At 47.8% G+C, this 12,317-nt stretch overlaps 1 protein-coding gene across 1 annotated transcript in view; it reads left to right on the top strand.

Annotated features, from left to right (window-relative positions):
* The window catches only part of LOC144142501 (nose resistant to fluoxetine protein 6-like), a 90,885-nt gene that overhangs the window by 63,244 nt on the left and 15,324 nt on the right, over positions 1-12,317 (top strand). Inside the window, exons 10-12 of the mRNA XM_077674055.1 lie at positions 7,003-7,085; positions 7,181-7,303; positions 11,825-11,945. Coding sequence (XP_077530181.1) covers positions 7,003-7,085; positions 7,181-7,303; positions 11,825-11,945 — 327 coding nt within the window. The remainder of the gene's footprint in view (positions 1-7,002; positions 7,086-7,180; positions 7,304-11,824; positions 11,946-12,317) is intronic.

Here is a 12,317-nt window from a genome sequence, read left to right as displayed (position 1 = left end):
CCGTGGCAACAGTGCACTATTTACTTAATAAACTCGTTTCCGACCGCCTTTTTCGTGCACATATATCGAGGAAGTTCAGAGTCCCTGCTGTTTCAGATTCGGAGCCGGACACATTAGATGCCACATACGGCTGTCACTTCAGCTGCGAACCGAATTAAAAATTAAAGCTGCCTAATTTAGCAAAAACGACAAAGAATACGTCTCTCAGTCGGTGAAAATAAGTGGAGATGTGCAGGGAACTTTACATTTATGACCTCTTGGTTCCCATAAGAACAAGTTATAACTACTCGAGTTGCTTAGGTACAAGACATGATTCAATCAATTAATGAATCCACACCCTCGGTTGTTTTTTCTTAATGGACGTCATCGCATAAAGGCGCTATTAGCAGACGCACGGGCAGAAAAAAATCCCGCCATCTCCATGAAGTGAATAATGATGAGAGGGGCAAAGCTAAAATTCTTATCGGTAAAACCGTGAAACATTCGCCCGAACATCATATAAAGACTCGACACGTCAAGCTTACCACCGCTCCGTTGACAAGCCCGTCGACGACATCGATGTTTGTGGTGATTATGTAAGGCTTGTTTGGGACGATGAGAATCTCCATTGGTAAGTTGGCGAATTCGGTGTGTGACATTTTAGCCACCTTGGCCGTCGCCTTCTGCAGACCATCTTGTGTCGCGTACCCCCGGTACGTGTGGTGGTGGTGGTGGTTCCAGTGAAATGGCGCGTACCCACTCAGGGGGATTGGCCAGGAAATGGGCGCCTTACCGAAAGAAATTAGGTAAATTTTGAAGGGAAAGAAAAATTTTTCATTATTAGGATGGATCAGCAGTAGATGAGTAGAGAAATAAAAGTAAGGAGATTAGAGAAAGAAAGAAAAAAAAGGTAAAAACGAACACCATTTAATGAAAATTGGAAGTAAGAAACACGAAGAAAGTGGTAGAGACGAAGCAGTGAGCTTGGCGCGCATATTCTTGACAAGAAAATCCAGTTAAGCTAAATGCTGTCTACCACGGCAGACGGCCTGATTCCAGGATGAATGAGCGCAACGCACTGCAAAGATCCCCGTAGCAGAATCCCAGTTCCTTCGCCCCGAATGACAAAATAACTGTAGCAGACAGCGGGAGGTTTAGCCGGCTGCATGTACTTTCTAAGTATCTTCGTCTTATCGAGGAGAACCGTCGGCAGGAGAGGAAGAAATGGTCGATTGTTTCTGGTTCTTTGCAAAAGGCGCATAACGGCGACATAGCCAGATTAGAGCGGTGCAAGTAATAATTTAAATTTAGCACGCGACAGCGAAAGCTAGTGAGGGTTACTTCACAAGCTCGCGACTGGCTAATGCTGCACTTCCATGAGTACCGGAGGTGCTCGAGCTCCGAGCCGTCGTAAGTAGAATCAGGCAGACTTTGAAGTAAGCACAGCCTACGGAAGCGAGCCGAAGTTATGAGGGAAATGGGCGGCAGAACCTCCACTAATGGACCGCCCAATGCCATTCCCGCCAGAGCATCCGCCGATTCGTTAAGCCAGATACCTGCATGTCCAGGTACCCAGACCAAACGAAGTTCACGAAGGGAGGAAGGCGCTAAAGAAGCAAGGACTCGACGTAGGGGGGATGAAGTTGAAGAAGTAAGGGCAGCACAAACAGAAAATGAATCCGTGAGAATTATTGCCTGTCGTTTCGAGGAACCAAGCTTACGAAGGGCCAAGACTATTGCGAGAAATTCTGCGTGGAAAGATGTAGTAAAGTTGGGCAGCCGGAGGGAAAAGGCCCAATCTAGACTGGGAGAAAAAATACCTACGCCTGCCCTCTCCTCCCGGACAGAAGCATCGGTTGCAACAATGGCGTGGAATGGGAAACCGTTCAGATGATCCTGTAGGAGGCCTGTTAAAAGGTTCAGAGGGAGTAATTTCGCGTTAGAGGGAAAGATTTCATCAAAAGAAATATCTAAGTGCGACACTCTGTCAAGTACTGGAGCCGACAAGGGGGCCACATTTAATGGGCCAAGCAGAGATTGTACAAAGACCGCCTGTGGATGTTTGAACCGCGGCCATGAACTACCGAAGAACAACGAAGGCCATGTAACGAAGGCAGTTTGCGGCCGGGATATGGGCGATTCCATGACTCGTAAAAATGCATCTACGGTGAGGGCATGCATGCGTGAGACTAATTGAGGAATACGGGCTTCCATGTATAAAATTTTAATTGGTACATAACGGGGAAGACCCAGACATAAACGTAGAGCTTGTCTTTCGAGCATTATCAACGGGCGAAGTTTGTAGTGGAGACTCCCGGAGAATAGCACACATCCAAATTCTAGAATTGGTCGGACGTACATTTTGTAAATCATTAGTGGGGTGTCACGACGCATGCCCAATCTTTTGTGACTTAGCCCTCTCAAGAATGGCACGGCCCGAGCCCCTTTAGTAGTAATGTAATCTATTTGTGGACGCGAATTGAGGGTATATTCATATAAAATACCCGGATATTTTAAGGAATGGCCCTGAGGAATGTCCTGTTGCCGGCAACTAAGAGATATGAAGACTGGGCCGCTCGCTGGAAATGGAAGCAGAGCACATTTGTTCACATTTAGGGTCAAGCGAAGGCCATCGAGCCAAGCCTCTAAGGCGCTTAAATACGACAGCATACGCCGATACAATGTGTGTATATCCCTGTCTGAAGTGAAAAACGTAATATCATCCGCGTAAATATACACCTGAATGTCTGGAACCGAGCTCATTAAAATATTGAACAGCACGGGAGAGAGAACAGAGCCCTGGGGAACACCTCGAGTTTGACTGTATATTGGAGAGGACAGGCCCTGCTGTGAACAAAAGAATTTTCTATCCGACAAAAAATGCCAATCCACGAAACAATGTAGTCTGGAAAAGGATAACGCTGGATTGTGTCAAAAAGAATTTGGTATTCAACGCTATCGTAAACTTTAGCAATATTTAGGGTAATCAACACGCCCACTTTTCGTTGGCGTGCCAGCTGAATGCGACTCTCCAAATCAATGTGGGCCGACCAAATTGAGCAGCCAGGCCTGAATCCTATCTGTTTAGGGTTCAAGGCGTTCTCGCGTTCTAAAACGTTTTCAATTCGATGTAGCAAGATTCTTTCTACTAGTTTTACGAAATTCGATGTGAGGGCTATGTTTCAAATATTATCTAACGCGTATCCAAGACCTTCTTTTTTAAGGAAGCGGACGATCTTTGCCAGCGGTACGTGTCTTGAGCTCGCAGGCGACGAACGACAACCTCTTCTTCTTCCTCTCCTCCTTGTTGGGTAACAACGAACGCGTTGAACATTTTGACCTCTTCGGACAGTCTTTGGTTGGCCAATCCCTAGGGGGATCCTGCCACAATCATCATTAAGGTGCCGGATACAACAGCAACGAGGGACGGGACAGGGACCGAGCAAGAGGAGCTTCGCCCCTAAAATAGCATGCTCAGGCACATTTGTACCACATGCAACTAACCGAATAATGCATTCTAAAGAAGCAAAACAAACCCGAAAAATAAACATCGCATCAATGGGGAACAAGAAAAACAATGAGCTAAATCACAAAAAGACACAAAAGGGGACACAGAAATTTAAAAAAAATTATTAAAGCACAGGCTCTTAACGACGACACTTCATATACCATTGGTTACCGCAAACAGTCCGCTTTGTCGCAGACACAAGAGGTACGCTTGGGTCACGAAAAAGTTACAGGCTTTATATACAACAATGAACATAAAGAATACATTAATAAAAAAACTGTGGATGAAGGGAGAAAGGCTGTGGGATAGTATGGAACTCATAACGCGAGTAAAAGTGGTGCACCCCTCCATCTAACGACGAAGATGGTTGAACGCGAAGCTTTCTCGTGACGGATTGTTTGTTTGTCGTCTGACTTTGTACCTAGTTCGACCATGTCGTAAGGAAGCACTTGGATAGACGCCGGCTTCATAACGCGAGGGACCCAGGTTCGATTCCGGCCACCGGTAGCGCTTTTTTCTTTCACTTAACCCACGGTCATTCATCATCATCGTCAGAGGAACTTGGCTTTTCTGCAGGGTGTTTTCGTGTTACAGACACAATAAGTGAGAACACAAAGGCTTCGCTTTAAAATGACACAAAAGTAGCAGCGGCATGCAAATAGATTGCGCACAAAGTTTACACAATGAAGGTGCACAAGCTCGGACTGGAACAGCTGTTCGCTAAGCAGACACCAAATCGAGCCTCACCCCCCAACGGCAGCGTTTGTAACTAGCCGAGAGTATGTGTTATAACACAACACATACTTTAAAACATGAAAGAGGTCACAGCTTTTCAGGACATATTTCAAATTAGGTTAGATACTAAGAAGCAAGGTGCCACCGGCAAAAACAAGCTCAAAGTCATGTAAAGTTTACCGCAGTGGCACGGCAATTTTACGCAACCGAACATTTTCTAAAATTATAATGGCTCACAGTAAAGTTCATACTCAAACTTAGTACTGAATAGCTACACAGAACGCATTGATTTGCAGGGAACGCACAGGGAAAGATGTACATTTGGAGCGTTCGTGTTTTCTTACGTCGAAGTTACACATGGGGTATAAGGTGTGCCGTAGTTGAGTGCTCCGGGTTAATGTTTAATCGCCTGTGGATCTTTAACGTGCGCCGATGTTTTCTTACGTTGGTTCCCTCGCACTTCCCCGAGGGGGAGAGTGTGTAAGTGCGAATGCACGGTTGTTGATTGCGCGATTACGGTGGATATCGTGATCTTGGAGTGGAGAGGAGGCGCCCAACACCCGCAGTCACTGAGCCGAGAGAGGAGGAGGAGAGTAGCGCCCGCCGTTACGGCGAGGGCTACACGAGCGCCCTCACGCGTCGGAATGCGGAGCGCCCGCTACGCGAGCGAGAGCTCTCCCGCCCGAAGTGGAGAGGAGGCGCCCAACACCCGCAGTCACTGAGCGGAGAGAGGAGGAGGAGAGTAGCGCGCGCCCATCTCCCCCCGTTGCTAGGGAAGACGAGGAGGAAGACGAGGAGCGCGCGCACCCGCAGCTGTTGCTATGCGGACGACAGCGGCGGACGATTCAGGCTTGCTTAAGAAGTGCATTCGCACTTAAAAAACATTTGCCGCGTATCTGCTCACTTCACCCAAATGACGCCACAATACGATAGTCTTCTGCCGCATCTGCCACATGAATGCCTCTCTTCCCTCCCCCGTCCACCTCTCATGCTCTTCCCCTTCTTTTAGCTGCTGCTGCGACGACAAACACGGAGTTAGTTTGATAAAGTCAATTCAAATTTCCTGCGCTCCACTGCTCGCGCCCTCTACTGGAACCTATTGTTACGGCTGAACTTGGAACACTGGCGCGAGGTACATTCTCGCGTGAAGTTTTTCTGTGTATATTTTGATCAAAATATCTTTTCAACACTTTTTTATCTACTATCGCAAATATCAAGCAGCAAGACAAGTTTATTGAATGAACACAGCGAGTACCAGTTTTGCATTGATGTTTTGCCTAAAATGTGCCTAATGTTTCCTTTTTGCTGAACTATGTTGGCGAGGTTGAAATCTTATTTCTAGATCTAGTGGTTTGGAAAAGTTTTGCCCATATGAACCTCCCGTACAAGAATTCTATTAACAAGCATTCAGGCCATAAGGCTGAATTCAGTGACCGACACGCACAGGCGCTGACCGAAATTTTCTGTTTTAAGTAGCCGAGGGAAGGCTGACGTCTTTTAAAGCAACCAATGGTGAAATGAAGTGCGCGCAATACTGTGTTCTGATTTTTGGCTTGCGGGGCGCATGACAGCCACTGTTCCTTTTCGTTTTAAATGTTACCCGAAGGCCAGAGACTTCGTAGACAGAGCAAAACAAATCCAGGCCACTGTGCTCACAAAACCATCACAAACACCTGTTGGTCCCAGTTCATCAGTGTCCCTTCAAAATGAACCTCTGCTGCATTAAATTTCAGGAGGGATCAGGGATCTAAAGTGTCTACTGCGGGGCTTAGTTGATATGATTACGTTTTACGTTTTTCTCAAGTGTATCGGATTAAGCACTGACGGAGATTTCTCCGCAAATTAAGTAAATTCGACTAGGCAGCAAGAGGAACAGATAAAATGGCGCCAATTCAGCAGCAAAATTCCGGCACTTCCTCTGCGGAACATTCACGAGGCCAAATTTTTTATTGCCTGTGGCTGACCAAAGCAATGTCAAACTAAAATTGTATTCGAGGCTTATAAAAAAAATTTGTGGTAAAAATTACAAATAGTGTTTTTATAGTGACAAGGCTATTAACCAATAGCTGTGAAAGCCACATCGGCAGTCAGTGTGATTGTTCGCGGAAAACATCCATTGCGAGACGCCTCTGAAGCGCCGAGGACGTCGTGTACTCTCGGAGGGGCTGTTGTACCAACGCAACTGCTTTTGGACAGAAAAAAAGCATTATCAATGCGTCATAACCTCCCTGCCTCTTCTGTTGAGGAGAGTTGCCCAACTCGAGCAAATAATATCGTACGAACCAAGAAGGGAACCCATGGCGGCGCCGTTACTTAATAAAACAGTCTACTGGGTTTTACAACGCTTTATCGGATATAGTGAACTTTCGGTTGGCGGACACGGCGAGCCAAGTCAGTGTACTGACTGCCCGCTTTCGATTGCTTTCCTAAGTACTTCACAGGCCCCTTGATACGTCTTGTTCAGTTGAAGGAAACGGGTATAGATTCAGCCCTTTTAAACATAAATTCCTCGGTAACGTTTGCTGTCAAAAAAGTTTCATTCAGGTATAAACTTCCCGCTATTCAGAATAAAGGGATGGATTGTCTCCCTGTAATACTTGACAATAATTAATCGTTGTTGCAGGAATGTCAACCTACAAAAAAGACTGCTTTGTATTTACGCAACAAAGCAAGTCACGATAAAAGCCTTGAGTTTATAACCAGACTGTTTAGGTACCTGTTTCTTTTTAAGCTGCCGTTGTGTCTCGTGCAATCACAGTATTTGTTTTTTCATGAAACAGATAGCGCTGATCCACGTGTGGTACGTTTCCGTCGACTTCCAGCTGTTCTTGGTGTCACTTGTGGTCCTTCTTGCGTTCCGATGGCAAGTACACTCCCCGATACTTTTCAATGGAATGGTTGAACAATTACAGAAAACATCGCCTCTCAATACTTCGTAAACAAAGGTTTCAAACGCAGGTCCAAATTTTGGTGCGGAACGGCGTTTCTCGTGCTATCATTGCTGAGCTGTGTGGTGTCTGCAATGCAAGTTCACAAGACGGAGATGCCGCCCTTTATGATCGCCATTACAGAGAATTTCAGGTAATTCGAAAGCATGAAAACAGGCGAGTATTCACCACGTTTCTCATTGCACTCGTCAAGGCCAGCAGGGTGGCTGATTCGGCTTCATCTATCACGGCACAACCATGGTCTTCATCCGGGGTTACAAAAAGAATTTAAACAATTAAGGAGGAAGTTTAGTTTCCCTGCTTTGTTTATTTGCATTAAATCTTTGTTGAAGTCGAGGGCAGTGCAACTAGAGGCACGTACGCTTGGGTGGAGTCCGGCCTCACTGGAGACGCCAGGACAAAACTAATGTGATGGAGAGAAAAACTTTAAAGCGATGTCGAGGTCAGCAGAGCTAGTTGCCTGCATTAGTAAGCCTGGAAAAAGTAATGACAATTGCGAAGTAAAGCTGCGAACTTCTTTTCCGGTCCGCCTAAGGCGGCAAATTAAATGCCGCCTTAGGCGGCATTTAATTTGCCGCCTTATGGGAGGCTGCATTTAATGCGGCCTCCTACCGCATTAAATGCGGTGGGAGGCCGCATGCCTCTCACCGAAAAACAGATTGGGGAGGTCGGGAAAATTGACTAGCTTTGCTTATTGCCTAAACCGCACCCACAGTTAATCAGGCAACAGCAAACGATCCTGCGGCGCATGCAGGCGGGATCGCTAGCGCATCCCGTTCTGTTACACCGAATGTACCCGGCGCAGCACGACACACCCTGCCCTTTCTGCAAAACCGAAAGAGGCACTCTGGCACACATCATAGCCGAGTGCAAAGACCTCAAGAACCCCCCACCACCCTTTCCCCCAAACACCCCCAATCCCCAACCCCCCGAGCGATGGGAGACCTTGTTGTCCAGCCCCGCCCTGCCAACTCAGCTAGCACTGACGGCCAGGGGCCAGGAGTTGCTGGATACATATGGGTCCCGTGAATAGGGAACCACCCCGTCTGGTGCCTGCGCGCACCATCGAATTTTCGAGCTCAGTAAAGTTGATTCTCTCTCTCTCTCTTCAGTTCAGAAATATGAGTGCCTGTCAGGAAAACCGTAAAAAATAATTTGCTCTTTGGTCATTTAAGTGGCAACGACAGCTGCCATTCAATTTCAGACAGGCTGCATGTTTCACCGCGATGGAATAGTATACATGTACCTCTGGGTGTTTCTCTAAAATGCTAACGTATAATATACGTCCTTTGTGTACACCCAAACAAAGACACCCCATCGTGTGTGTTTATGCAGACGAACAAGAAAGTAAATCGCAAGACATAACAAGACACTTAAAAAATTCCCCCGCATTTCCCCGAGGGGGAGAATGTGAAAGTGCGAATGCACGGTTGTCGGCCCGCTTGCGGCGCCTGCGCTCGGCCCCCGCAGCCCACCGCCTCGCCGCCTTCTCTTCCATCTCTTCCATCGGGTTTGTAGTATCACGTGTACACCACGCAGTTATCAAGCCGCTATAACGCCGCTGAGTCGCCAACGCACGCCGCTGACGACGTAGTTTGAATGCGTTAAAGATACAAGGCGCGTTACTCACACTGATATCAGCGTGGCTTCCGTGGCTTAGTCGGTAGCGCGTCGCGCTGCGGCCGCAAAGTCCTCGGATCGAAACCTGGCGCCGGATGCTGTTTCTTTTTTAAATGTAGAGGAGCACTGCGGACGCCGCCGACGCCGCCGCCGCCGCCGGCGGTGGATGGTTTGGGGTCGCTTATAAAGAGCATTCGCTCTTAAAACGCAAAATACGCCAGCTTTTCTTAAAAGAAGTCGCCGAGCATAATCAGACACGCGTACGATGCTAGAGAATGCGAAAGGTACCATCGGGATCAAAACAGAGGTATGTCGGGAAGGGCAGTGTTCCTTGTTGAAAAAAACGTGTTGGGAGACGAAGTGAAAGGCGTGGATGGGTTGAAATTATCAGCGCATGCTCTGAATGAAGAAACCTATTGACCGTCATCTTTAAGTCAACGCTTACATCTCGCACAAACTCGAGCAGTTTTCTTGGTCCTTTGAAACATCAAGTGGACCTATGTCGAGCATCCCCACCTCGCCCCTCCCTCATACGAGCGGCGTTATTTTCTAATCGTGTTTTTACGCCACTGAGCCAGAGGCCACATTTGTGGGTGAACAATTCAATTACATTTTATTTTAGCCATTGGAACACAGTGAGGCCATTCCTGGAGCACTAACGTTCTTTCTATGGATTTATTAGAGATTTGCAGCAGCATCTTAAAACATTGCCGCCTTCTTCTATGCGAGAAAGCACATCCTAATTTGTTTCATTCACTGGCACAAGGCGATTCAGCCAACTGCACGCAGATGGTATGTTTAGACTTAACCAGTTTTTTTTTTTTCCGTGACGCCCACATAGTACCCAACTAGTTCCGGCGCAGCCTCCTTCCGTGCGTGCCCAAATCTCCCCACGTTCTTCATTATTCGTTCTACAAACAAACAGTTCATCCGGAGCTGTTAATTCGCTACGGCGTTACCAAATATACTTAAACTGGGTAGTCGTTACGCGAAGGAGTTCAAGCTCTCCGATAGGGACCGTCGGCAAGCCTTACGAGGCTATGTCCACCCGTTAATTACACAACAACAACAACAACAACAACAACAACAACAACAACAACAACAACAACGTATTCACGTTGGTACTTCGTTTCCGAAAAAACGCCACAACGTGAAAACTGTCAAGGCTGACATTCACCGAATATCGCAATCTCCATGGGCATATATGGTTACGGGCTAATACGATCCTTGAATACACACTTGCCCATTTCAATAGGAGCTCGAACGTTCGTAGTAAAATGCAGAGACGTGAATACACCCTTTTTAAACCGTACTTGTGTGCGTGCTCGGAACTCTAGAGCGCTTCTGTAGTACAGTAGCGCGCTACAGTGAATAATAGAGGCGGGCCCATGCACTCAACCTAGAAACGTCAGTGTTTGAAGCACGGAAGGAAATTAATTAGCAATGCGCTCTCCCACCAAACACCACGGCATTGCGTAACAGGATCGCCTCCGTTTCGTACACAGGTCCCGCGTCCTCCCTACAGGGCACCACATTCTTAGCTCAATGCTCGCACTCCCCCCTTCAACCATCCCGAACCCTCCTCCCCATTCCTCCTCACATCCGTAACAGCCTCCGAATCCACCCCATACTTCGCCACATGCACCCAACTTTCCCCGCAGCCCGACAACTAGCACGAGCCAATACCCACGCCGAACAATACCCATTGTCAGCATGAACACTATACACTGATGCCACCCCCTACCCTCACAAATCTTCACACTGTATAGCTGTTGTTGGCCAACACACACCACCAAATGTCACGGCGGCTAGCATCCTAACTACCAACCCAACCATGGCACAGGAGGCAGACATTGCCCTTGCGCTCACCCAGCGACTCACACCTGAATTCGTCCTACCTGACTCTCAGCAGCCCATCCGCAATTTTATTCGCGGTAATATCTCTTCCCTGGCCTTGCGAATTCTCTCCACGAATCCTCCATCCGACATCCTGACCCTGTTGCGGACACCATGCCACACAGGCGTAGGCGCTAATGAAGTGGTGCACGTACGTGCTCGCGAACTTATTGACGGAGTCGCCATTTTCACTACGCCTAAACGCGATTCCCTTGCAGGCAAGCCAACCTCCCTCCTGCAATACAGGGATATTTCCTTGCACCACCAGCTCCTCCGCCGCCGATACCCATCCCCGCACCCACACCTCTCCCCGGAAGCAGGAGAAATGCTGCGCATCCTAAAAATACACACTTTCCAACATCGAACACACCTGATACACACTCTTCCACATCACTTTACTACCGCTACCTGTCCAGACTGCGGGACACTCGACACTCACTACCATTCCCTCTGCGAATGCCCCGCAGACTCATACCCCCCGTTCCCTCCCCTCACCTCTGGGAGCAGACGTTGCGCGACCCAGGGGAGTCGGGCCAAGTCCGAACTACCTCCCAGGCCCTGGCGGTCGCGGCGGCCCAATGGGCCTCCTACGCCCCCAGTACCTGACCCCGAAGGAGGAAATAACGTCTCTCTCTCTCTCTCTCTCTCTCTCTCTCTCTCTCTCTCTCTCTCTCTCTCTCTCTCTCTCTCTCTCTCACACACACACACACACACACACATACACACACAAACACACGCACGCACGCGCACGCGCACACGTGCACGCACACGGGCACACTCACGCGCACACACACACACACGCACACGCGCGCACGCACGCACGCACGCACGCACGCACGCACACACACACACAGAACCTCGGAAAGCAAAGTGTTGTGCCAATGTTGTCGGCATATCCTCTGCAGTTTGTGCTGGTAACCGGGATCAAACAAACAAGGCGGCCTGCATTTAGTACGGAACTCTAGTTAACATGCAGAACTGTAAGCGCGCACTTTCTACAGTAGTAGTACCAATGTAGTATTGCACAGTGGTTAGTAGGTTGTCTGGCGGAATAAACAGAAAAATAAAGGAAGGAAATTCGACTTACCCAGGCTATAGCTGATATGCCACGGTACTTCTACTGTTGTTTTCTTTACAGAACAGCGCAAGATATAATGAACAAGTACTACGTGCTACCCTACTATCACGCACTGTGCTTTTTCTCTGGCTGCACCGCGTGGCTGGCTAAGGATTACTTCAGCGGTCGGACGCTGCCAAAGGTAAAAATAACTTTTTCTCGCACTTGAATTTCTGCGTGAACTGTAAACTAGCTTCAACTAGAAAACCTTTTATTGGTTAGCGTCAAAACAAAAACATAATAAATGGGTCTTTAGTGCCTGGGCGATGAGAAAATGTCTAAAAGTTCCAAGAGCACATGATTCCAATGGTTGCTTCCAACATCCACAATAAAAATACCCGGCGCCACAGTAATGACGCAGAGACCACAAAAAAATATTGGCTGGGAGAACCCTTCAGCATCTGAGGCACTACAATTGGAAACAATAGTGATGTTTGGATTTTATTGGCGCAAGGCCATCTAAGGGTAAAGAGCACCCTTGTGAACAATGCTAAAATGTTCTATATGGATAAAG

The sequence above is a fragment of the Haemaphysalis longicornis genome, unplaced genomic scaffold (genome assembly GCF_048455015.1).
Source record: "Haemaphysalis longicornis isolate Haplotype H1 unplaced genomic scaffold, Haemaphysalis longicornis Haplotype H1 scaffold_1, whole genome shotgun sequence".
In the NCBI taxonomy this organism is placed as follows: domain Eukaryota; kingdom Metazoa; phylum Arthropoda; class Arachnida; order Ixodida; family Ixodidae; genus Haemaphysalis; species Haemaphysalis longicornis.
Note: the sequence above shows the minus strand (reverse complement) of the source record. Positions and strands in the feature narration are given on the sequence as shown.